The sequence below is a fragment of the Apodemus sylvaticus genome, chromosome 19 (assembly GCF_947179515.1).
Source record: "Apodemus sylvaticus chromosome 19, mApoSyl1.1, whole genome shotgun sequence".
Taxonomy (NCBI): Eukaryota; Metazoa; Chordata; class Mammalia; order Rodentia; family Muridae; genus Apodemus; species Apodemus sylvaticus.
Genome location: NC_067490.1, coordinates 44,596,541 through 44,621,413, shown reverse-complemented (window position 1 = coordinate 44,621,413; position 24,873 = coordinate 44,596,541). Strand labels below are relative to the sequence as shown.

At 46.4% G+C, this 24,873-nt stretch overlaps 1 protein-coding gene across 1 annotated transcript in view; it reads left to right on the top strand.

The window, feature by feature from the left end:
- The window catches only part of LOC127669996 (uncharacterized), a 150,238-nt gene extending 132,045 nt beyond the window's left edge, over positions 1-18,193 (top strand). The window contains exons 40-47 of the mRNA XM_052164278.1: positions 364-516; positions 724-858; positions 1,491-1,643; positions 3,242-3,451; positions 7,468-7,588; positions 13,250-13,377; positions 17,191-17,312; positions 17,772-18,193. Of these exons, the coding sequence (XP_052020238.1) occupies positions 364-516; positions 724-858; positions 1,491-1,643; positions 3,242-3,451; positions 7,468-7,588; positions 13,250-13,377; positions 17,191-17,312; positions 17,772-17,817 (1,068 nt within the window). The 3' untranslated portion in view covers positions 17,818-18,193. The remainder of the gene's footprint in view (positions 1-363; positions 517-723; positions 859-1,490; positions 1,644-3,241; positions 3,452-7,467; positions 7,589-13,249; positions 13,378-17,190; positions 17,313-17,771) is intronic.
- Positions 18,194-24,873: the final 6,680 nt, after the last annotated feature.

Here is a 24,873-nt window from a genome sequence, read left to right as displayed (position 1 = left end):
CTTTAATGAAATTCCTCTGTAGTGTCTCATCAACAGTAAGGACTCCTCAGACTCTGTGCCAACCTGGGAGCCATAAATCCACCTTTCTCAGCTAACCTGATTTAGCCAGTAGGTTTTCTCTGTCACCTCCGGTAGCTCTACCCAATGTCCTGGCTCAGTGTGCCAGGTGTTGACAAACGAGGCATGGTCTAGGACCTGTAGGTGAACAAAAGATGAAGCCCTGCTGCCTAAAGGCCTCTAAGGTGCCTGCCTGCCTTGTACTCCTCACGAGGAAAGCTGTCTGGGTGGAGGGCCCTCCAATCCTGTCCTTCACGCCCTCAAACCCATTGATTGGACACCTTGACCTGAGTCTGCAATTTTCAGGAGAAGCTGGATGAGAATCAGCTTAATTTGATCCAGAAAGTGTGTGAGCTCATCGGGGAAGTGAGAGCCGACGGGATTGCCAACGTGAAACAGCTAAAGAAAACCTGGGGCTCTGCCAGGCCTGAGGGAGAAAGGAAAGAGGACGCAGCCCAAGTGCCAGCCAAAGTAGGCGAGCCCGTGCCGCCTTCCTTCCTCGTCCCCAGCCCACCGCTGCCCGTCTAGAATTCCAAAGGGGCTAGACATTCTAAAGGGGTCCTGGGGTGGGACTCCACATGGTGATGTGTCTTTCTGGAAGGCATGTTTCTGGTGTTAGGAAAGGGACTGAGAGTAGCCTGTTCTAAAAGTAGGCCTTCTTGGCAGGAGCAGCTGTGTGCCTTGGAGCAGGACAGCAGCAACACCCTGGCTGCTCTCCTGTGCAAAGCGCGGAGCCTGGGCCGCTGGCGGCTGGCTGTGCAGCAGGCACACCTCAGAGGTCAGCTGAGCAGGGCAGAGAAGGTAAGCGTTGAAGAGAGGCCCCTCCCCCATGGGCGAGCACGTGCATGCGTGCGTGCGCGCTTGCACATGTATGTGTACACACACACACACACCTGTGGTGCTTCTGTAGCTGCCACACTGGTGGCAGGTGGCAGGTGGCAGGTGGCAGGCCCAGCCTCTCTAAAGAATCCGGCAATTGGCAATTGATCTTTCCCTCCTCCTGGGAACAGGCAACCTTAGAGTGTTGGGAGAAATAGAAAACAGACAGGTGCAATGAGCGGAGGAGATGAGAGAACGGAGTCTGAGACAGGGGAAGAGGCAGAAGCGGGTGTTTATCAAAGGCTCGAGGCTGCTGGCTTGGGATTTTGTCTTTGATAATCTGAGGGAAGTGAAGTAACAAAATGGTAAGAGGAAAAAATCTGCTTTATACACCTTGAACCCAAAGCACATATGGGCAGTGGTTTGAGAAGCTGGAATCTGGATTCATTCTGATCTGATCCATAACTGGATTCACACCAGCGATGACCATCAAGAGGTCCACTCCATAGGCAGTGTTGAAGACGGGCCTCCAGTGAGGTCTCAGCTAAGGCTTCGGGTTAAAACCACAGCAAAGGAGCTTACTTCCTCTCCCCCTGTGTTTGCAATGCTGGCAGGAATCGGTTCACAGTAAAAAGGAGTGTCTGAGAATCAAGCTAATGGCGGAGCAAGAAGTGGCATTACTTCATCAAGAGCTCCTGGCGGCAAGGCAAGCCCTGGCCAAAGCTCAGACTGACAACAGGAAGCTGTGGTGGCAGCATGATACCCAGGTATCTAGAGCCCCAGAGCTAGCCACCCCGAGCGGAGCGTGGTCGTGAGAAGGGACACAGTGGCAACCGGAACAGTCACCGGAGCGTCCTAGCACTGGTGGTCCTAGCCACCGATTTGAGGGAAACCTGCAGTTAGTTCCCAAAGAAACTCAGGACAAACGGGTAACTGAGGTGCCTGTCAACACATCAAGCAGTCTCTCCCAGCACCTCAGGTACCCTGTGCAGTCTTGGCTGCTCTCAGCACCCCTCCCCCATCCCCAAGCCTCCCCACCACTAAGCTTCCCTGCCCTTCCCCCAGAGTCTTTCTTCCCTATAGAACCCAGCCTTTTCTGCTACATTCTCTCTTGCTCTCTCGGTTACTTGTCTCTCTCTCTCTTGCTCCCCTCTCTTTGCCCTGTCTTTCTTCTCTTCCTCTCTCACCCTGCCCCACCTGATCTCCTCTCATGACCCAGTTCAGTCTATTGGTCCTGTCTAGTCTGCTGCTTTCTCTGCCTGCTCTGGGCGCTTCCAGACCCTTCCAGCTGTTCTCCTCCTCAAATCTAGAATAAAAATCTTCTCCTCAACCAAACCTAGGAGCGGTCATGTCCTCATTTTTATCCAGCTGGAATATAAACAAATTCCAAATTGGCACTATCCTCCTCCTCCTCTTCTTCATCCTTCTCCTCCTCTTCCTCCTCCTCTTCTTCTTCCTTCTTCTGCTCCTTCTCTTCTTCCTCTCCCTCCTCCTTCTCCTCTTCCTCCTCCTCCTCTTCCTCTTCCTCCTTCTGCTCCTTCTCTTCCTCCTCCTCTTCTTCTTCCTCCTCCTCTTCCTCCTCCTCCTTCTTCTGCTCCTTCTCTTCTTCCTCTCCCTCCTCCTTCTCCTCTTCCTCCTCTTCTTCCTCCTTTTCCTCCTCCTCTTCCTCCTCCTCCTCCCCCTCCTCCTTCTCTTCTTTTTTCTCCTCCAGTTTTACTTTCTGTTGTTGTTGTTGAGACAGGGTCTTACTTTTATAGCTCAGGCTGACTCATGTCATCATGCTCAGATCCATTTTTCTTTCTTTAACTATCTAGAATCTGGTTTCCCCCCAGAGACATTTTGCAAGTGAAAACAGAGCCCAATTGGGTCAGAAGCACCCTTCAGCACTAATGTTTCTATGACGAGTCCTTGCCTCCCCAGAGGCAAGGGGGTGCTCACTGCTGGTCCCCATGAGAAAGACTTTATGACAACGCAAATGCAGCTTGTAGTCAATATGAGCATTTGGCAGAGAGTTAATTAGTATGGATATCATCAGCCAGTGTTTAATGCTGAGAAATCCAATTTTTTTTCACCTGATAATATTCTGTAGGGGCATTAACACATCCTGGCTTTCACTGTTGTTTGTTGTGAGTTCCGATCCCTTTGACGGATGCCATGGGATTCACAGTAGAAGTGCCAGTCCAGGAAGTACCAGGTGAGGCAGATCTGAGATGTCTTGCTGCTCAAGACCAGGACCAAATAGTCAGGCTGTTGTCCCCAGAGCCCAAGAGCAGCACACGTCACCTTGCTATGTCACCTCGCCTCAGCCATCTCTGTTGCCTGCTGTGACTGCTTTCTTTCCTGCCTTGTCCCTCCCTTGCTGCAGGCTCAACTGCTGAGAGAGTTGGAACACAGAGTGACTCAAGACTCTGTCACGCGGCAGCAGCTGGATGTCATAAAAACATCTGGCATGGAGACGCTCCTAAAAGACTTGGAGCAAACAGAGCAAAAACTGCAACTCCTGACAGAAGAGGCCGAGCGGGCTTCGAAACGAGGCCAGCTGCAGCAGAAGAAGATGGACAGAGAACTGAAGCAGGTGGGGGCCGCTGAGCCTGACTGGAAAGGCCTGAGGAGCCAGGCCTGAGGCCTGAGGAGCCAGCCCTCCCTGGAACGTCTGTTCCCAGGCCGCTCTGTCCCCTCCCTGCACTCTCTCTAAGCTGTCACACCAGGCACACCCGGAAGTGGGTCTCTGTGTACCACCCTGGGGCAAGTGCTTACGCAAGACTGCTCTAGGCCGAGTCCCAGCGTCCTGAGGACAAAGTTTTCATACTGCCTTAACCTTTGAACTGGGCTCTTCTAGAGGACTGTGAGCTAAAATCCTGAAGAGCAGCAAGCTTATGAAAGCTATAATGAGAGGTTTTTATTCCAGGATGTCTAGAAATACAGAGTCAAACGTGAAAAGCAAAAGTGGATTTCAGACATAATTTTTATAACTATACCCCCTGGGGAAATAGAAAGGGGTTATTATAATGCATATATGGATTAATTCAACCTCAATAAGCAGACTACAGAAGGTAATTCAATAAAACCCGACACAGAAGGTGTTTTACACATATCCATGGGTGAATAAAAGCCCTTAATTCATTCTCTAGAGATAATAGCAGACAGAAAAGCAATTTGAAAATTAAATTGAACTATTATTGGTCAAGGGTTTCAAGGGCTCTAGAAGAAGTTTGCTGAAGAGAATTTAAATTGAATGAAGGGAGTGCTGAATAAAATACTTTCAAGAAAATGGAGAAAGGAGCTGAGCTGTTGCAGAGTGAAAGGAAATTATAATTTCACATTTATGAACTGGGCATGGTGACTCAGGTCTGTAATCCCAGCGCCAGAGACACTGAGGCGTGAGGCTTGCCATGAGGTGGAAGCCAAGCCAAGCTACACAGAGAAAATACCTACCAAAAAAACGTACCTTTCCAGCCTTGCTGGGACTCACTCACAGGAGCTGCGTGACACCTATCTTAATGGGCATTTTTATCAGAAGGCCCCCTGCTGTATAATCTCAGAAGGTGGAGGATTCCCTGGAACCTGCTTCAGACAGGCTTCTGGTAATAACCTTTTAGGTTACTCAGGAGGTCACATCATCTCAGGACACTGCTTTTTCTCTCAAAGCTAAAATAATAATAATAATAATAATAATAATAATAATAATAATGAAAATAATAATAATAATTCCAGGTATTAACCTTACAGTGACTATTAATTGACTATTAATTAAAATCCTTCTGCCTGGCCCTTTGTTCCACCAGCCACTGACTATGAAGGAGTGGTGTAATGCCCATATTCTTCAAATGTGCTCATATAGAACTAGTTACCTGTGTTAAATTTTCCTATTGATATGACAAAATACCTGACAAGAGCAACTTAAGGGAGGAAGGGTTTCTTTCAGCTCACAGTTTGAGGGGATACAGTCCACCGGCTCACAGTTTAAGGGGAAACAGTCCATTGGCTCACAGTTTAAGGGGATACAGTCCTTTGGCTCACAGTTTGAGGGGAGATAGTCCACTGGCTCACAGTTTAAGGGGATACAGTCCACCGGCTCACAGTTTATGGGGAGACTGTCCTTTGGCTCACAGTTTAAGGGGATACAGTCCATTCGCTCACAATTTGGAGGATACAGTTCATCGGAGCAGAGAAGGCAAAGATGCAGAAGTGTAAGGCTGCTGGTGATACCACATCTCCCATCAGGAAGCAGAGAGGGGATGAGAAACAAAGCCAGACTATAAAACTTGACTCTGTGACCTACTTCCTCCATTTAGGCTCTACTGTCTTAAGTTTCCACAGCCTTGTAAAACATAAGCTGGGAATCAAGTGTTTTAACATGTGAGTTATGTAAGACATTTCACATTCAAACTATAATCCTACGTTAATTATTATTTTAGTTATTATTGCTTAATTGCTATTTAGTTAATGGCAGCGATCCTGACACAATTAAAATAAATACCTTGAGATTCTTCTCATCAAATCACATGTCCATCAAAACTGCTAATTACTTCTCTCCCTCTCTGACAGCCCTTGTGCCCATTGGCTTCTCCACCCCAAGTGGCAGCAAAAGGCCATGAAACTTGTGGCCGTGACCAGCACTGGCTTCTTTGGCTTATCTCTAAGCTCCACCTCCATGAATGGCTAGTGACTGGTTGACTTTAGAGAACACCCTTGCCTGGAAAGGTTACTTAGAGTCTAGGTTTTGGAATCATACCCGAACTTTAGCTGTGGCTGGGTGACATTTTCATGACCTTTCTTCATAGGTTGTGAGGGAAGATTAGATAATTCATGTAGTGTGTTGGTCTAATGCTGCTTGTATTCTAATGCTAATTTGGGGCCCCCAAGACTGGCGCCTCAGAGAAGAGAAGGTCTGCAGGTAGGATACTGAGTGACCTTGTCCCCAGTTAATTGTGCATGGTGAATAAAGATGTGAACAGCCAATAGCTGGGCAGAAGAGACCGAGGTGGGGCTACGGTTTGGTAGGCTTTGGAGAAGCAGAGAGAAGTTGTCATGGGATAGAAGAAGTGTGCTGGAGAGGAGAAAGGAGGGCCACCATGAGTTAGGGGAGCTATAAAAATGTGGCCACATGGGCTAGCCAATTGGAGCTAAGAGCAGCCCAGATGAAACACAGGAAGGAATAGCTTGGGATATGGATAGGAAGGTAGATTCTAACAGCATGGAGGGTAGCAGTTGTTCAGCTATTGTGCTGCCTAGGCATATTAAAAAATATAAATGGTGTGTGTGTCTTTCATCCGGGAACATAAATGGTCTAAGGTGAGTAGAAACCCATGCTGGGATAAGTAATAATTCAACTATGAACTCAAATCCCAGAACAGGGACCAATAGCTAACTTTCAGTGGGGGGTTGGGGTCTGTGGTTGTGATGGGCCATTAGTGCCTTAGAAACAGATAGGTAGACTAGACTCAGCCCTCTTCTTAAATGTTGACTTTGACAACGACATTGTGCACAAGGCGGTCCTTAGTAAGCACGCCTCTTTCCTCTGCTAGTACTTCTCAGATTTACCGAACCCCAACTTGGCTCAGAAATTCTTGCTGTGCCTCTTCCAGCTCCCGCCCTGGAGTACGAGGGCTGCACACAGATACCTAGTGCTCACAGGACTGTGGACTTGGTTTCTATCACAAGGCCCCCCTAAACCTGGGGCTCTGATGAGCTGCTGAGATCTAACTCACATCTGGAAGAGCCGTACACACGAGGGTCAGCTTATGGCCTGGGGAACGTTACAGTTGCAGGGGTAGTCCTTTGCTCAGACGTGGGGATGGCCTTCCCAGCTGCGGTGCACATCTGGAGAAAGCTCCCTCTTTCCCATTGCTCTAACTGTCCAGGGGCTCCTGTGGGTCCCTTGGGCAGATGCTGGGAACTGGGTTCTAACTTCCTTCTAGCCACCCAGTAGAAAAGAAAAACGTTTTAAAAACTGGGCAAAGGTGCTTGCCTCCCAATTTGATGACCTGGGTTTGATCCACTGGAGCCACGTGGGTTGAAGGGAAGAACCAGCTCCCACAAGCTGTCCTCTGACTCCCACACAGGTACCGTGGCATGCAGGTGCCCAGACACAGACACACAGACACACAGACTCACAGACACACAGTCACAGATACAAATAAATAAATAGATAGATAAAAATAAATAATTTTTTTCCGGTTTCTCTGTGTAGCCCAGGCTGTCCCAGAACTCACTTTGTAGACCAGGCTGGCCTTGAACTCAGAAATCCCCCTGCCTCTGCCTCCCAAGTGCTGGGATTAAAGGTGTGTGCCACCACGTACGGCTATAAAATTTTGAAAGCATGCATAAAGTTGTAAATGAACAACAAATAATGATAAAAGCATGCATAAAGTTGTAAATGAACAACAAATAATGATAAAGCAAGGTTTGCAGAGATGGGTTTTGGCCCTCTTTAATTCAGGTTATTAAAGCTCTTCATACTGTTCTGAGTTCCTCCTGTCCATCTTGGGATAGCCTTGGGTGGATACCCTCCCTCAAAAGTCACCTGGGAACCAAGGGAACTAAAGAAAGCACCACACAGCATGTCTGCTCCCCGCCCTCTCTCCTCAGGTGAGGAGCAGGCTCGCTCAGGAGCGCAGTGTGAAGCTGGAGGCCTTCCAGCGAGTGCAGGAGCTACAGAGTCAGCTTCAGGGCACCGAGCCGCCCTCTGCCCAGACGGGCTCCTCAGTCGGTAAGCGAGACCGCCTTCCTTCCTCTAAATCACCCAGGCTTGGGGACATGAGTTGAAAGGGGGGCTCCATGACTCCAAGACTGGGTAACAACCCAAGGCCAGGGAGTTAGTGAGTCCTCTGTGATTGTGAACTAAACAAATAACATGTGGGGTTAAAAAAAAAAATCTCTCTGGCTTGCACTACGTTTCCTATTTAGTTCAACCAGTCACAGCTGGTTAGAGAAGAGTGTAAAATGCACCCAAAGAATGTTAAGTGTCGCTCTTTGTCAGAGCATCTCAATGATTGATTGAGGCGCCATCCACCACATTTCTAACATTCAGAGAGGACATTACGATTGCTGGGTGCTGGGAGCTCAAGGGCCCCTGTGAGGGTGGCCCACCAGAGTAGCTCTGGGGACAGTGTAGACAGTGCACAGCATGAACATCAGACCGCAGAACTGGCTTCCTCCCCTGGACGATGAATACTGAATCAACCCCAGATTGCTGAGGAATAGCATCTGTCAGTAGCCATGCTTGGACCGTCGTTAGGACCGTCACGCCCCTCCTTTCTGATCTGGACATGGACTGGTAGAACGTGTGGGCTCTGAGGAAGATGGCCAGACTCCTGCCACTGCTGGCTGAGTGACTTTAAGTAGGTTAATTGACCCCCCCACAGGAAAATGTGAATACCTACTCCTATGGCTTGTTTTGCGCATCAACTGGAATAACTCACATCTGACCCTTAGGGTAGTCTTGTGGGTGATTGTATACGATGGACCCTACAGTTCCATACATGGGCAGTGTGCTCTTTACCTGTGTTTCCTTTGGCTGCTTACCGACATGAAGGAGCTGAGAAAATACAGTTTTCAGAAACTTGTTGAGAACACAACTGCACTTGCCCCGAAGGCCCTCCTCCCTGCCTCTGTGCTTGCCCCGCCCGCCTGCCCACCCGCCCAAAGGGCAGGCTTTGGTGTCCCTGCCCCAGGCCTACTAAGACTGCTCTGCCAGCCCTAAGATGGAATCCTGCTGTGACCTCTGCTGCCAAGCAATGCCTTGCTATGGAACATTTCTTCCTGTCTTCTCCCTCTGCTTCTCTCCAGCAAGACCGTTTTGTGATTCCTTCTAAGGAATGTCTCCTTAAAAGCTGCCACCCAGAACCCTCAGCATCTGCAATTTATGGAGAAGAGCCAGAGTGAGGAGGTTTCTAAAGTCCAGGGACCCTCTTATTCAGGAGGGACGGGCCTCTCCTCTAGACGAGAAAGAAGTTACTCTAGGCTTGAGGCCTAGCAGATCCCCTCTACACGTTGTGGAGGGTTTTTTGTAGCTGGGGCTGTGCCACCCAACATGCAGGCAAAAAACTCAAAGAATGGAATCTTTAAACTGCACTTTATTCATGGAACCAGTAATCTGAGAAGACAGTGAATTAATATGATAAAAATCTGTCTTCTGCCTGGACAGTGGTGGTGCACGCCTTTAATCCCAGCATTTGGAAGGCAGAGGCAGGCAGATTTCTGAGTTTAAGGCCAGCCTGGTCTACAGAGTGAGTTCCTGGACAGCCAGGGCTACACAGAGAAACCCTGTCTCCAAAAAAAAAAAAAAAGGAAAAAAAATCTGTCTTTTGTCTCAGTCTCATTACAGCCAGCATGGGGGTGGGGCAGTTAATCATTGCAGAGTCCCCCACCCCCACCCCCAGTCAGGTCTTTATTGTTGCCTCTCTGCCTGCCGGAGGCAGGTTCACAGACACCAAGGCCACCCCGTCTTGACTACCTCGATTGAAGGTTAACTCAGAATAAGCAAACCGTTGGCAATGTGTGCCTGCAGATTCCTTCCTGCAGAAGGGAAGACAAATGAACCCTGGAGGCAGGAAGGACCTCGGCAGCCTGGCCGCTTCACCGCTTCACCTGCGTGTGCCATGCACACACCTCTCTTCAAACACTTCCCCAGCAACCTCAGGTCTCTCAGGACTACACACACAGTAATGGCTCTCCACACCTAATAACCAAATATCAACAGCTTCTGTTTGAGTGTATCCTCAATATATCCCGGTATGAGACAGAAAGGCCGATTCGACCTAAACTGAGTTAGGGTGCACGCAAGGTAAGGCAGATTGTTCCAGTACAGTGAACTTTTAGGGAGATTACCCTTTTTATCACCTTATGCTTAGGCAAGTAAGTGGGTGTGCATGTGGTGGTGGTAAGATGCATGATGGGGGGGTTATTCATAGTAGGACAATATGATTATATGACCCAATCTATAATCATAGAATCCACTATGCCCCTCGTTAACCACCCTCTTCCTTCTCTTGAGCCCAAAAAAGGAAATCCTTGGAGTGCCCTCACTGCGGTGGCCGGCTGGCTGTCTCTCTTGACTGAGTTCCTCTCTCAGGCGTGCTTTGAATAAAGCTGCCTTGCTACTTCTGCAAGTCTGTGTCATCCCCGATTTCAAACCTCAAAAAAAAAAAAAAAAAAAAAATGAGCCCCAGTTGCCTGGACATGCCTGGCCGGGCCTAGGTTCCCACCACGGGTGGGGCATGGTCTGGCTGCCTGGGGTGGGGGTGGGGTAGTTCTCACAATGCAAATGAACCTTTAGGTGAGGAGCTTAGCTTGAAGGTTTGGTTGCAGTGGAGCTGTTCTCTAGAAGTCAGGTCCTTCTTGAGAGGGAGTTGGGATTCCCTTTAGTGACTTCCTAGTGTCATTGGTCAAAGACTTTAAAACAAGCTCAGAAAGATGAAGGAACGCTTTGTTCGAATTTGAGGGAAAATAGCCACCTCGAGGATAAGCAGTCAGCCTCAGCAGCAGCTGTGAGGCAGGTGGTGGAGAAGTGAGTTGTGGGCTGAGGAAGCAGGCGTTTTCAGCGACAAAGGTCAGGGAGCAGCTACAGGCAGGACTGCGTTGGTGGCTGGTATTTAGGGAAGGCATAAGGATGTCAGGAGCTCAGTGAAGCGTGCTAGAATTTTGGCCAATAGCCAAAAAGAGGATTAAAAAGAGGGAAAAGTGATTTTTTTAGTTAGAAAAGCAGACAGCCTTAGTACAAGGACCCGTAGAAGTTATTTGTCGGGGTGGGGGTGGGGGACAGCGGGACATAGATCAGCACATCTCTGTATGTCAATCATCAGTGTGATTGACAGGTATGAGTCATCTCTTACTTTTGGGGGAGCATAGAGCAGCATGCCTCTGAATGTCGGTCCTCTCCTCTTAAGGAGGTTCAGAGTCCCTCTCGTCTACTTAGGACGCCTTCAGCAATCACGAAGGGTGGACTTCCGGCCACGCCTTCAGCATTCCCGAAGGGTGGACTTCCGGCCAGTTGACTGAGAGACCCATTAAGAAGAATTATTTTTGTTGTTATTGTTGCTTGTTTGTTTTTAAATTTCTTAGAGTTATTTATTTGTCTGTACAAGTGTTTTGTCTGTATGTACACGCATGGAGTATCTGCAGAGCCCAGACGCCATGGAACTGGAGTTACAGGCAGATATGAATTGCCATGTGGGAATCGAACCGGGGACCTGTAGAACAGCCAGTGCTCTTATCTGCCGAGTCATCTCCCCAGCCCCCAAGACTAACTTAAAAAAAAGACAATAGCATACGATTTGGGGGCAGTTTAGAATGTCATTTCTCCACCCAGGAATAGAGGAAGAACTCAGGTTCTATTATCTTGGCCAGGATGAAGTATATTCCTCTAATAGGGCCTCAGGGGAGCCCTGCTGCTACCTTTTTATATGGTAATTTAAAGGATAGGCAAAGCATAACAAGATTTGGATTCCTATTCAGAGGCCCTGAGCCTCCTAATGTCATCTAGCTACCTAGCAAACTGAACCCCTAAGAGAATGGTTAGCTGATTCTAGTATTTCACTGTAGCCATGAAAACTAGAGTAACCACACTGTCCTTCTCCTTCTCCGGCTGTCCTGGTCGGCAAGATTCCTTCTACTTTACCTTCTCAGGAGCCTTGAGCAATCCTTTGCCTGTTTCCTTTCTCCACACTGGTATTTCCTGTCAGTTGAGGGTTCTGCATGACAGTTCTCTAGGGTGTATCACCCAGAAGGGAGTTTGTAACTAACAATTATGTATTGATCATGTGTGTGTCAGGATCATAATATCTACTAAAATAGAAACCTTCCTTGAGTCTCGGTTTGATGGCTTATTCCTGTAACCCTGGCCTAGAATATACCCAGAGCTCAGGCTATCCATGCACCAAAGGCAGGAAGGATTGAATTTGATGTCATTGCCATATCCGTATCCATAATCACATCCATATCCATCTTCATATACATAATCATACAATATACATATTCATATACACATCCAAAAACAACAAAAACCAAGCAAAATTGAAAATAAGACTGCCGCCCTTGATCACATATTTCTTCTCCTGTTGATAAGTCAAGTGTCTTTCAAGAGTTACTCAATGTACTCTACAGCCCACATCCATTAAGGAGAGGGAGACAGAGGCACACGGAGATTTAAAAGGAACTGCGGCTGTGAATGGGAACAGTCTAGAGATAGCTTTCTAGTGGGCTGTCGTGAGTCTTCTACGATACCGGGTGCAGACTAGTCACAAACTGCCATTCTCAGAGAGTGACTTCTACCTCATGGGCCAACATGGCTGCTTAAGCTTTCCGGCTAAAAGGGAATGAGAAAACTAGAAGAGCTCACTGCTCTCTTAAAGGCACTTCCTGGAAGTTACCCAGGACCCTTTGGGGCACATCTCATTAGCCGACATTTCGCCCAGAAGACTGGGATATGTAGCTTTTACTGCAGGATACTTATTGTTTGACAAGAAGCTGGGGACTCTAAGTAAATAAAGGGAGAATGACATTTAGGGACCAAGTACAAGTCTCTGCCATATCCCCAACTATCTGCTTTTAAATCCCTACCTCTTCCCTGCTGCACATCTTGCCAGAATCGGAGTCCCTGTGTCTCTAAGAGCATGGATACTACTGACTTCTCACTATCTCCTTCTGCAGTGTTTGAATCAGATAATTACCATCTCCTAGGCCAACTTTCCTGTTCTTTTTCATGCCAGTGACTCTTGGGGGCAGTCCACGGCTTTCATCTCTAGTTTTAGTCCTCCTGCCCAGAGCCAGCCTCTAAAGAGCAGAGCCATTGGGGGTTGGGGGAGGGGGTCTGATTCTTCCCACATTGTTCTCAGCCTTAGATGCCTTGGCTTTGGTCACCATTTGTCAAGTCTACACCTGCAGCTCAAACTTTCCTCTGCGCTCTAGACCAGTACATCCAGTGACTACTGGATGTCTCTGCTTTGGAGTCTCTGGGTCACAAGTTCAACAGGTAAAGCAGGACTCAGCTTCAACTCCTCCACTGTGACTCCTTTGGGGAGGGAGGCGCTGTCTCAGCAATGGTCTGGCCAAATATCTAGTTGACTTGAGCCAGAATTTGAGTGCTATTCTTCCTTACCTGGGAACCTAGTTAATTAACCACATCCTATGATGGAATAGTTCTCAATCTGCTCACATTCACATCTCAGGGACCAAATCTCCCACAAGGTCCTTTTCCTTTGGTCATGTCATCCCCAGGTGCACACACACACACACACACACACAGGTTGTCCAAAGTTTGTCATCCTCACTTGAATCAAATGCTAAGTATAAGTTCTAACATAAGTTTATGTTAAATCTGGTTCTGTACATTGCAACAAGAGAACTACTTGGCTTTACTTTTACTTTGCAGGGCTCAGATCCCAGACCCACTGCTTCCTAAATTCTGCTTCGACTTCATCCAGATTCTCTCATCATCATTTTTCAAAGACTCCTTTTATGGGCAGTAAAATGACAAGAAGGATTCAAAGACCAAAGACTGTGAGTGATTAAAAAGCTTGGCTCTTTGTAGGAAACAATTAAAAAAAAATGTACCTGGTTTTACAAGTCTAGGTTAGAACGATTCTATATTAGAATGCTATCTAGCTAGTCTGGGTCTGTTTTACACAGTTCTGGTGTCAAAATAAGCCCAAGGGCACCTTCTGGGTTACAGCTTACTCAGTGGCTCTGGAAGTCAGTACCAGAGCCCTGCTGTATTCTCTTTGAGTTTTTTCTTTTATCATCTACAATAATTAATTACTAACATCTGTTCCCTTATCTGAATTCCTCCTGTCCCCACCTTATTTATTTATTCATGTATTTGATTGATTGATTTGGTATGCATGTCACTATATATATGTATATATATGCACACACATATATATGCACAGACATACACATACATATATACATATATATGTGATACGTATGTCTTAGTCAGGGTTTCTATTCCTACACAAAGATCACAACCAAGAAGCAAGTAGGGGAGAAAAGGGTTTCAGGACTGGCACTCAAGCAGGTCCAGAAGCAGGAGCTGATGCAGAGGCCATGGAGGGATGTTTCTTACTGGCTTGCTTCCCCTGGCTTGCTCAGCCTGCTCTCTTATAGAACCCAAGAAAGCTGGGCGGTGGTGGCACACGCCTTTAATCCCAGCACTTGGGAGGCAGAGGCAGGCAGATTTCTGAGTCCCAGGCCAGCCTGGTCTACAGAGTGAGTTCCAGGACAGCCACAACTACACAGAGAAACCCTGTCTCAAAACAAAAACAAAAACAAAAAAAAGAACCCAAGAATACCAGCCCAGAGATGGCACCACCCACAAGGGGCCCTCCCCACTTGATCACTAATTGAGAAAATGCCCCACAGCTGGATCTCATGGAGGCACTTCCCCAACTGAAGCTCCTTTCTCTGTGATAACTCCAGCCTGTGTCAAGTTGACACACAAAGCCAGCCAGTACAACATATATATATATATGTATATACACACACACACACACACACACACACACGCATACACACACATATACACACACACATATACACACATATATACACATGTATTCACACATATATACACGTACACACACACATATATATACACATGTACACACACATATATATACACATATGTACACACACATATATATACACACACGTGTACACACATACATATATATATATACACACATACACACACACACATATATATATACATGTACAAACACACACACACATACACACACATACACACACATACACACACATACACACACACACACAAACACACATGGAGGTCAGGGGACAAACTGCAAAAGCCAGCTCTCTCTCTCCGCCATATTGATCCTGGGAATGAGGCTCAGGCCACCAAGCTTGGCCGCAAGCACCTTTCCCTCTGAGCCCTCTCAGGGTTCCCAGCCTTCCCTGGTAGAGTTATGATTGGAAGTGTAACTCTGCAACTGTCAGTCTAGTTTTGGATAGAAGTTATTGCAGTATCAAAAACTACAGTTAAGAAAACATGGAAAGAAAGAGGGAGCTGATGAGGCCTTCCCAGATCAGGGCCATGTTACTGCGGTTACCTTCACCCCTCCCTCAGTCTCTGTGTAACCAGATTTCCCTAAGATGTGAAATTCAGTGTCCACAGGAGTTGGTTCCAGGACTCCCATGGGCACCAAAATCCATGGGTACTTAAGTCTGCTACATAAAATAATATAACATTTGCATATTGAATGAAAAAAAGAACAAAAAGGAAAGCACATGTCTGCTCCTAGGTATAGTGGAGGAAAAAGCGTATTACAAATATACAGCCACAGCATAGCCAGAGGCTGGGGCATCTGGGGGAGTTCAGAGTGGACGTGACCCTGAGCCTTGTGGGGGATGGGGGAAGGGAGAGTGGAGCGGGGAGGCAACAGCCAAGAGACCCAAAAGAACAGACAAAAGGGACAAGTAACCAAAACGGTTGAGTTATACAGGGAACAGCAGCTGGAGGAAGGAAGGGCAGTCCAGCCCCTGGGCTGGAGAGGGTTAGGGTAGGCGTGGGGTATGCCAGCCATGTCCTGGAACAGCTAGGCCGAGGGAGGCTGGGGGAGGCTGGGGGAGGCTGGCAGCCAGATCCGCTCTGGTATGGTAAATGGGCACCGCGGCCATTTGCCCCAGGATTGAAACCTAACACATGATCTGCACACAACACACAACTTCCCACATGCTTTAAATCACCTCTTGATTACTTCTAATATTTAAACAATGGAAATAGTTAAATCAATTAGGGAATGTTGACAGAAAAAAACCTATACATGCAATATAAATTTGATCATTTTCAAATAGTTTTGATCTGTAGTTGGCTGAATCTATGAATAGAACATGGAGAAAAGCCGGGTGGTGGTGGCGCACGCCTGTAATCCCAGCACTCTGGGAGGCAGAGGCAGGTGGATTTCTGAGTTCGAGGCCAGCCTGGTCTACAGAGTGAGTTCCAGGACAGCCAGGGCTACACAGAGAAACCCTGTCTTGAAAAAACCAAAAACAACAACAACAACAACAACAACACCCCCCCCCCCAAAAGAGAAGATGAAGAAAAATCAGAATATTTGTTTTTGTAAATGAGAAAAATGATCACTTTTTGCGGGGAGAACAAGATAGTTTATGATTCGGTCCATCGTTGTCACTTCTGAAAGCTCTGAGTCCTTTGGGGGTGTGGGTGGTCACAGCTTCTGAAAACTCTGAGTGTCTGGGGGTGTTGGCGGTCACACCCTGTGGCTGAAGTGGCTAAGTTGCTATGCACCTCCATGGAGACCCACTGTGTGTGAGAAACCTAGTGGGGTAATGGAGTGGAGCTAATTATTTGTTGGCTATTGCCAAATATGCCCTACTAAGATACAAAAAAACACCACTAAGTAAACCAAACTAAACTCTGCGAAGAAGCTTCTTGTGGTTCCACAAGCACAGATATAACAGGAACCCAAGACAGAATTGTGAAGGCCAGGTGGGCAGGCAGGCAGCACAGAGGCAGGCAGGGAGGCAGGCAGGCAGCACAGGGGCAGGCAGGCAGGCAGCACAGAGGCAGGCGGGCAGCACAGAGGCAGGTGGGCAGCACAGAGGCAGGCAGGCAGGCAGCACAGAGGCGGGCAGGCAGGCAGCACAGAGGCAGGCAGGCAGGCAGGCAGGCAGGCAGCACAGAAATAGGCAGGCAGGCAGCACAGAGGCAGGCAGGCAGGCAGCACAGAGCATGCCGCAAGCCTCTTTAAGCCAGTGCACTGTGACTTCCTAGGCTAGGCGTAGAAGACAGAAAACCACTGACTGATGGGAATGTATGCGGGACTGTAATATATATGTAAATGATTTTCTCAAAAAAAAAATAGTGCCATTCTAACACAAAAGAGATAGAATACTAAAGAAAGTTTAGGTTGTTCTAAGCCAGCAAGTCTTTTCTTTCTTACCTGGAATTGCCTTTCCATGGACAAATTCATTCCTTTATTTATTTATTGATTGATTGATTGATTTTTTTTTCAAGACAGGGTTTCTCTGTGTAGCCCTGGCTGTCCTGGAACTCACTCTGTAGACCAGGCTGGCCTCGAACTCAGAAATCTGCCTGCCTCTGCCTCCCAAGTGCTAGGATTAAAGGCGTGCGCCACCACCGCCCGACTGACAAATTCATTCTTGACAAGCCAGTCCCTTTATGACAAGAAGGCCCACGAAAGGCCACCACCTCCAGATAGAACCAGTGATGTTAGTCTCAGGGGCAGCAGCTCCCTTTGCTATCTGATGAGAATCCTTTACTACCTTAAAAACCAAAACCAAAACCTCAGTACCAACTTGCTGTTACAGGTACCAGTTAGGCACATCAGAAGAACCGATGATGGTTCCCTAGCCAGTGTGGCAGAAAATGCTCAACTTACAACTTTTCAAGCCCAAAGAGCTCCATCTGGGATTTCTTTCAGACCTGAAAGGTAATTCTGTGTGTGTGTGTATGTGTGTGTGTATATGTGTGTGTGTATGTGTGTGTGTGTATGTGTATGTATGTGTGTGTATGTGTGTGTGTGTATGTGTGGTGTGTATGTATGTGTGTGTATGTATGTGTGTGTATGTGTGTGGTGTGTATGTATGTGTATGTATGTGTGTGTATGTATGTGTGGTGTGTGTGTATGTGTGGTGTGTGTGTATGTGTGTGTATGTATGTGTGTATGTGTGTGTATGTGTGTGTATGTGTGTGTGTGTATGTGTGTGTGTATGTGTGTGTGTATGTGTGTATGTGTGTGTATGTGTGTGTATGTGTGTGTATGTGTGTATGTGTCTGTGTGTGTATGTATGTGTGTATGTGTATGTGTGTGTGTGTGTGTGTGTGTGTGTGTGTGTGTTTCGGTGTGTATTTAGATGGGTAGAGATGACCCACTAACCTCTCCATCCAGCTCTTCCTCCTGGTGTGTAGCAGCCGATCGGATCCTGAAGGACTGAGGTGAGCTCATCTTGAGCGTCCCTCCGTCATGAAGCTTTGGTCCCAGATCTGAAAGCATTCAGGCTTTGCTTTGCACTCTACAGCTGTTCTGGCTCCTGGCTGCCCAGCAGTCTCTCAGTTTGAGTTTTGAGTAACAAGGCAGGTAGGCCAGGCCATGACAATGGGCCTTGATGCTGAGCAGTCTTTACTAAGAAGTGAAGACCCAGGACTGGAAAGCCGGTGCATCCGTTACGAGTGCTGGTTCCTCCGAGAACCCCCATGCAGTCCCAGCTCCTACCTGTAACTCTAGTTCCAGGGGATCTGATGTTCTCCTCCGGCCTCTGTGGATACTGGGCATGCATGTGATATACATACATAAATGCAAGCAAGCATACATATAACACAAAAATAAATACATCTTTACAAAAGTATGCTATTAAAAATAAGTGAAAAAACTGTTAGAGTTCAATAAAGATTCATCCAAACAAATTTCAGAGCATTTTTTTTTACATAAATGTATTATTCTCTTCTTGGAAATGCTGAAACTCCTACTTTATTATGTCTTTTTTAAAAATGTATTTTATGTGCATGAGTGTTTTTGCATGCATGCATGTATGTATGAGGACCACACTTGTGCCAGGTTCCAGAAAAGAGAAGAAAAGCCATCAGATTCCCTGGGACTAGAGCTGCACAGACTGACAGTTACCACGCGTGTCCTCTGCAAGAGCAAGGGTTCTTACACTGAGCCCAGCCTCCAGCCCCCTGTGGGAAAGCCTTAATGGGATTCCTTCTCTTGTTCAGACTAGAAAACCTATCTTGGGTATAAAAGAGAGAGAGAAAAAAGGAGAGAGAAAGATGAATGGGTCCAAATAGACCGAAGAAACATTTGTATCCATAAGTTTATACATTCCTGCAGTTTGGGTCTCAAATGTCTTCCAAAGGTCCACTGTGTTGATGAGCTTTTTGTCAAGTTGACATGTGCTAGAGTCATCTGGGATGAGGGACAAGCTCTTGAGAACTGCCTCCATTAGATTAGCCTACGAGCATATCTACAGGGCATTTTCTTGATTAATGATCTATGTAGAAGAACCCAGTCCACTGTGGGCGGTGCCAGCCCTATGGTGGTGGGCCTGGGTTGTATAAGAGAGCAGGTTGAGCAAGCCATGGAAAGCTAGCCAGTAAGCTGGCTCTTTCTGATTTCAGTTCCCACCTTGGGGTTCCTCTAGGACAGTCTGAAACCTGTAAACCAAATAAATGGTTTCCTCCCCATGTATTTTAGTCAATATTTTAACAAAGAGGCAAACTGTAAGACAGCCTCTATCTAGGGAACTGAAGTGAGGGCAACCCATTCACCACTGTCAAGAAAATAAGGATTAAAACTCGACTCTTTGCGCAGACTTTGAAGGAGGCGTGGCTTAACTGGCACAGACTGGTTTATCCAGTAGCAGCTGCTTCCAGGCAGCACTGCGTCTCCATTAATGGCACAGGCTTTGCTGGCTGCTTTTTGCAAACTTACTGTGAAAATTAGGACAAAGAATAACAGAAAGGAGAAATTCCGACAGCTTGTAGCAGTATCACTGAGAGAGTGTTCCCGCTACTGCAAGGAAGGGTGCAGCTGCTGAGGAGATTAGCCTCAAGAGAAGCTACGTGGCCAGTCATATATTTGAGTACTTGTAGTCACTGGGGAGTGGAGCTCTACTAGGATTAGGATTAGGAGGAGATGGGGCTTTGAAGAACATGCCACCATGATCCCCACCATAATAGTGGACTGACGTTCTGAAACTGCAAGCAAGCTTCAATTAAATGTTTCCCTTTGTAAGAGTTGCTGTGGTCATGGTATCCCTTCACAGAGAAACTCTGTCTCAAAAAAACCAAATCCAAAAAACAAAAACAAACAAACAAACAAACAAACAAAAACAGAAAAGAAAATGAATCTCTGACCCCTTCTTAAAGACATGGCAAAGTCCAGGCCAGTGAGAGACTCTGCCCTTCTGCCCCCCCCCCCCCAAAAACCCAGAGCTGTGTAGATGGCTCAGTGAGTAAAATGTTTGCCATGAAAACCTGTGGACCTGGGTTTGCGTCACCAGAACCCACACAAGCCAGGTGTACACATCTTATTCCAGTTCTAAGATGAAATGGGATATGGAAACAAGAGAAACCTGCAGGTAAGTTAGATATGTCAAAGACGGGCTGGACCATACCTTCATTGGGACTACTTAGTTATGCATAGCCCTTGCCCACTACTTAAACCCAAATGTCACGCCAAGACCCAAAAAAGATGGCCTTTTGGGGTTGGTATCTTTCTTTCCCCATGTGGCCACAAAGAATAAATCTCCTTTTTTTTTAAACTATTATTTGTTCAACTGGCTTAAAGACAGGTGGCTAAACCCAGCTGATTTCCCCTTAATTGCTGATATTTGGATACAGCGACAGCAAAAATGTAGCTAACGCAGAAAACTGGCACCCAGAGTGGAGCTGTTGTTGTAAGAAGTCTGTGATTCCTAGGCCCTGAACTGATCTGTGGGGGGAGCGCTGACACTTGGAGCTGTGTGCTACAGAAGCCCCGGAAGGCCGTCAGCACAGCGTAAGGTGTGATTCTGGTGGGGGTTAGAAGGGCAGAATGCAGACGTTAAGTGAATACGGTAATGCCCGGGCTCATGAGGCTTCAGAGGGCAAGAAGGACGCTTTTGGGGACCGAGCTAAAAATCATGCTTGTTACCATCCTGGCATAGAACCTGGCTGCAGTCCACCCACGTCCTGACGAACCAAATGAGGCTGAACTAAAAGGTAACCAAGTAAGTTATCTTGGGTCTTGATCTGTTTGCTGTGAAGAGACACCATGACCAAGGCAGCTTATAAAGGCAAGCGTTTAATTGGGATGTTGCTTACAGTTTCAGAGGGTGAGTCCATTACCTTCGTGTTGTTGGGGGTGGCAGCAGGAAGGCAGGGATGGTGCTGGAGCAGGAGCTGACCCACAAGCAACAGACAGAGAAAGAGGAAAAGCCTGGGCCTAATGTAGGCTTTTGAAATCTCAACCCCGCCTCCTCCAGCAAGGCCACACCTCTTCATCCTTCCTAAACAGTTCACCAACTGGGCACCAAACATTCAAATGTATGAGTGTATGAGGGCCGCTCTCACTCAAGCCACTACAAGCTGTTTAGCAGTGGGAGTTTCCCGACTTACTACTCTTTCTATACTGAGAATGAGCAGAATTTTTTTTTTTTAAAGTAGTTTGTCAAGGAAAGGGGTAAGGTGTATGCCCAAATTAAAGATGCAGACAAGTTTGGCACAAAGGGAACAGTTTTAATTTACTTAGATTAGTGCCACAAAAGAGAAATCTCATGTTGTGAACTGGGACAATAGGAATGGAGCTCTGCAGGCAAGACCCCCTCCCCCTCCCCGTGAGGTGAGGACTCAACTTTGTGAAGATGCACATGCAGCTGAAGGGAGAGAACTTGATGTGAGAATGCTACTGAAGGAGTCCCCTGCTGGAAGGCAAACTAGGTTGAGGTTTGAGCTGTGGTAGAAAGGAGCCAGACTCGATCGCAAGCTAGAGCAGAACTTAATAGCACTGTCCACATAGCACTGGTTTTGCAGACAAGCAAAATGCAAGTTCTAAGGTCATGAAGGCCCATCCCAATGTTTAAGGAAGCCACGGAGGCCAGGCGATGCATGCGAGGGTCCGATTACCACCAAAGAGACTGGGAAGCCACTGTGTGAAGCCGTAAAGAAGCTTAAGTTGTAAGAGAGACCTGTTCTATTCTCCTGTTACTGAGATAAAATAAAAGCAACTTGGGAGAGAGAATTTGACTTACAACTTCCAGGTCATGTCCCATCATTAAGAAAAGTAAAGGTACAAACCTGATGTATAAACCATGGACAAATACTGCTTGCTGGCTTGCTCACAGGTTCATGATTGTTTAGCTTTCTTATATAGTCAGGACCATCTGCCCAGGGAATGGTGCTGCCCACAGTGGGCTGGGCCCTCCTCTATCAATTTACACAATCTCTCAATTGAGACTCCCTTCTCAGTTGACTCTAGGCTGTGTCAATTGACAGATTAAGTAGGACAAGACTCTATTATACAGCCATTCCCTGAGTTAAAACATCCCATTGGTAGAATGAGTCTCCCTAAGAAACAAGAAGTTCCAACTTGATCTGTTTCACCCTAGAGCAGCAGTTCTCAACCTGGGGGTTGTAATCCGTTTGGGAGTCAAATGACACTTTTGCAGGAGTCATGTATCAGATATCCTGCCTGTGAGATATTTACATTGATTCTTAAAAGTAGCTCAATTATATTTCTAAAGTAGCAATCAAATTTTATGGTTGGGGGATCACCACATCCGGAACTGTATGAAGGGTCGCAGCATTAGGGAACAACAGTGCTACAGAGACGCTCCTAAGGATCCAGGAAATAACTCACAAGTCTCAGTGAGTTCCTGAAACGTACACAATTCACACCTCACCTGACCTTGACCAAGGTTGTAAGCTGTAGACTGCTGAGAAGGGAGGCTCCCCAAATTGTCAGCTCTCTGCAAATCACAGAGAGCTCTGGGATGGCAGCTTTTATGAGTCAGTATCTAAGCAGGGGGACTGTTTGTTGATGGAGCTGCCTTTGAGTCATCTCTGGTCTCACAACCCCCAAATCCACTGCTTCTCCAAATTGAACTTAGGTGTAATCAACACCATCTGAGTAGACCTTCGTTCACATCTCCCTAGGAAGTCTCAACACAAGACACCAAGACATGCACCATTGAAAGCTACAGGTATGTAGCTGGGCCAAAAGAGGCTATGCATACTGCAGCTGGCAGAACTGAGGCAGGGCTACTAAAACCCACTGGAGCCCCAATGTCATCAGAAGCTCCAGGTACTGTGAACGAAGCAGTAGTTTTTCTCCCGCTGAATCTGTCGTTTTAGTCAATGATCCTTGCTAATTTTTCATGTCACTTTTGAGTGTTTATTGTGCCACTGTGTCTTAGAAACATGTAAGGTGGTTTGATTTTACTGGCTCATAGTTAAAGAGACTGCCTAGGGTCTGAGAGCAAACTTTATAAATATAAATATTATATTTATATTATTATATTGATACTGTTAAGATCATGGAACATTGTAGTTGGACTGAGCTCACTTTACGGGATAACCATGAGCTTATGAGGGCCAAGGGTGGAGATGTAATGGTTTAAGATTTGGTTATCAAAATAACAAGTACTTTGGGACAGTTAATGTTGTCAAGCTGACTGGACTTTAGAATTGCCTGAAAGACATACCTCTGGGGACATGGTCTCTCAAGGAGGCTTCAAAAATATTAGGAGGGAAGATCCACTGAAAGTACTTTGGAAAAGGTGGAGAATCCAGGCATAGTGGTGCATGGCACCATCATTAAATTCCAGTGCTCCTGAGGCAGAAGCAGGCACAGATCTTGGGAGTTCACTCCAGAACCACAAAGTGAGATCCTGTGAAATCTACCACCACCCTCCTACTATCCCAGAAGGAAGGAAACCTAATGCGTTCAAGAACTCATCTCTACTTTCTGGTGTACTGGTAAGTAAACGGTTCCTGCTGCCAAGTCTTCTCTACCCAAGCCAGAACCCTCCTCTCTAAGTTGCTTTTGCCAGTTACTTGTTCATAGCAATAAAAAAAATTAATACACATGCCTTTACATGAAGCTTCAATAGCTAAAAGTTAAAACATTCATTCATTCATACATTCATTCATACATACGCGTGAGACAGGACCAAGTAGTTGAGGCTGCTCAGGTCAGTGGAGATGCTGTCTTCAACTCCTGACCCACACGACCTCTGCCTCCCAAGTGGTGAAATAAGAGGACTTGTAGCTCTTTGTGTTTCATCAAAAGAAAGACTACATTTATTCAGAGAAAGCTAAGATAGTAGACAAAACATATGAAAAGTCCAGAAAGCAGGTCCATCTGTAGAGGACTGGGTACTGTAGGGATTCACAGAACCTGACTGCTGCAGACTCAGAGGCTACCTACCTCTATCAGGCTAGTTCCACGCCCTGTAACAGTCATTCCACGCTGTGTTGGAAGATCCTGTGCAAACCTTTTGGTATCATCAAATAGCAACTTGGGCCTATACAAAGGCTTCCCATCTCACTCTAACCACTGCTCTAATATACCCACTGTTGTATTCTAAACTTGCTTTGATTATTAATTTCTTTTTTCTGTAAAACTTCTCAAACTGCTTTCATGTTGGATAATGGAATTTGGGGTAACCTAAATCTGTTGTTTCTGGGCCATGGTCTCTCAAAATGGCTCCGGAATAAACTCTTATTCCCTTTAGATGACCTGCATCAACATTTAAAATATTAGGTAATAGGCAAAACAAGATCCAGCCCGCTGTCCTTAATTGCTGGGGAGCCCAGACAGAAATCAGAGGACTTGAGAATTCAAGAGACAGAGATGACAACCAGGAGATGCAGGGAGCCGGGCGGTGGTGGTACATGCCTGTAATCCCAGCACTCTGGGAGGCAGAGGTAGGCAGATTTCTGAGTTCGAGGCCAGCCTGGTCTACAGAGTGAGTTCCAGGACGGCCAGGGCTATACAGAGAAACTCTGTCTTGAAAAAACCAAATCCAAAAAACAAAAACAAAACAAAAACAAAAACAAAAAAACAAAAACAAAAACGGAAAAGAAAATGAATCTCTGACCCCTTTTTAAAGACATGGCAAAGAAAAAACATGTCTTGAAAAAACCAAATCCCAAAAACCTAAAAAAAAAGAAAGAAAGAAAAACTCTACTAGGAGATGCAGGGAGCTGCTTAAGTCCCCATGGCAGTAGACCAGAAGCTGAAGCGACACTTAACTGCTTCAGAAAAATAGTAAGAACAGGAAAAATAGTAAGAGCAGGAATGAAGAACACCCTGTACCTCCCCAACTTGAATCTGGCATCTAGTAAGAAGTTACCAAGCATGTCCCAAACCAGACATTACATTCGATAGCGTGGGTAAAACATCAAAATTTACTATAATTAAACATGAGCATACACACACAACTGCAAAAACAACTATGTAGAGAAACGCACCAACATATTACATTAACTACAGACATACCAGAAAACAC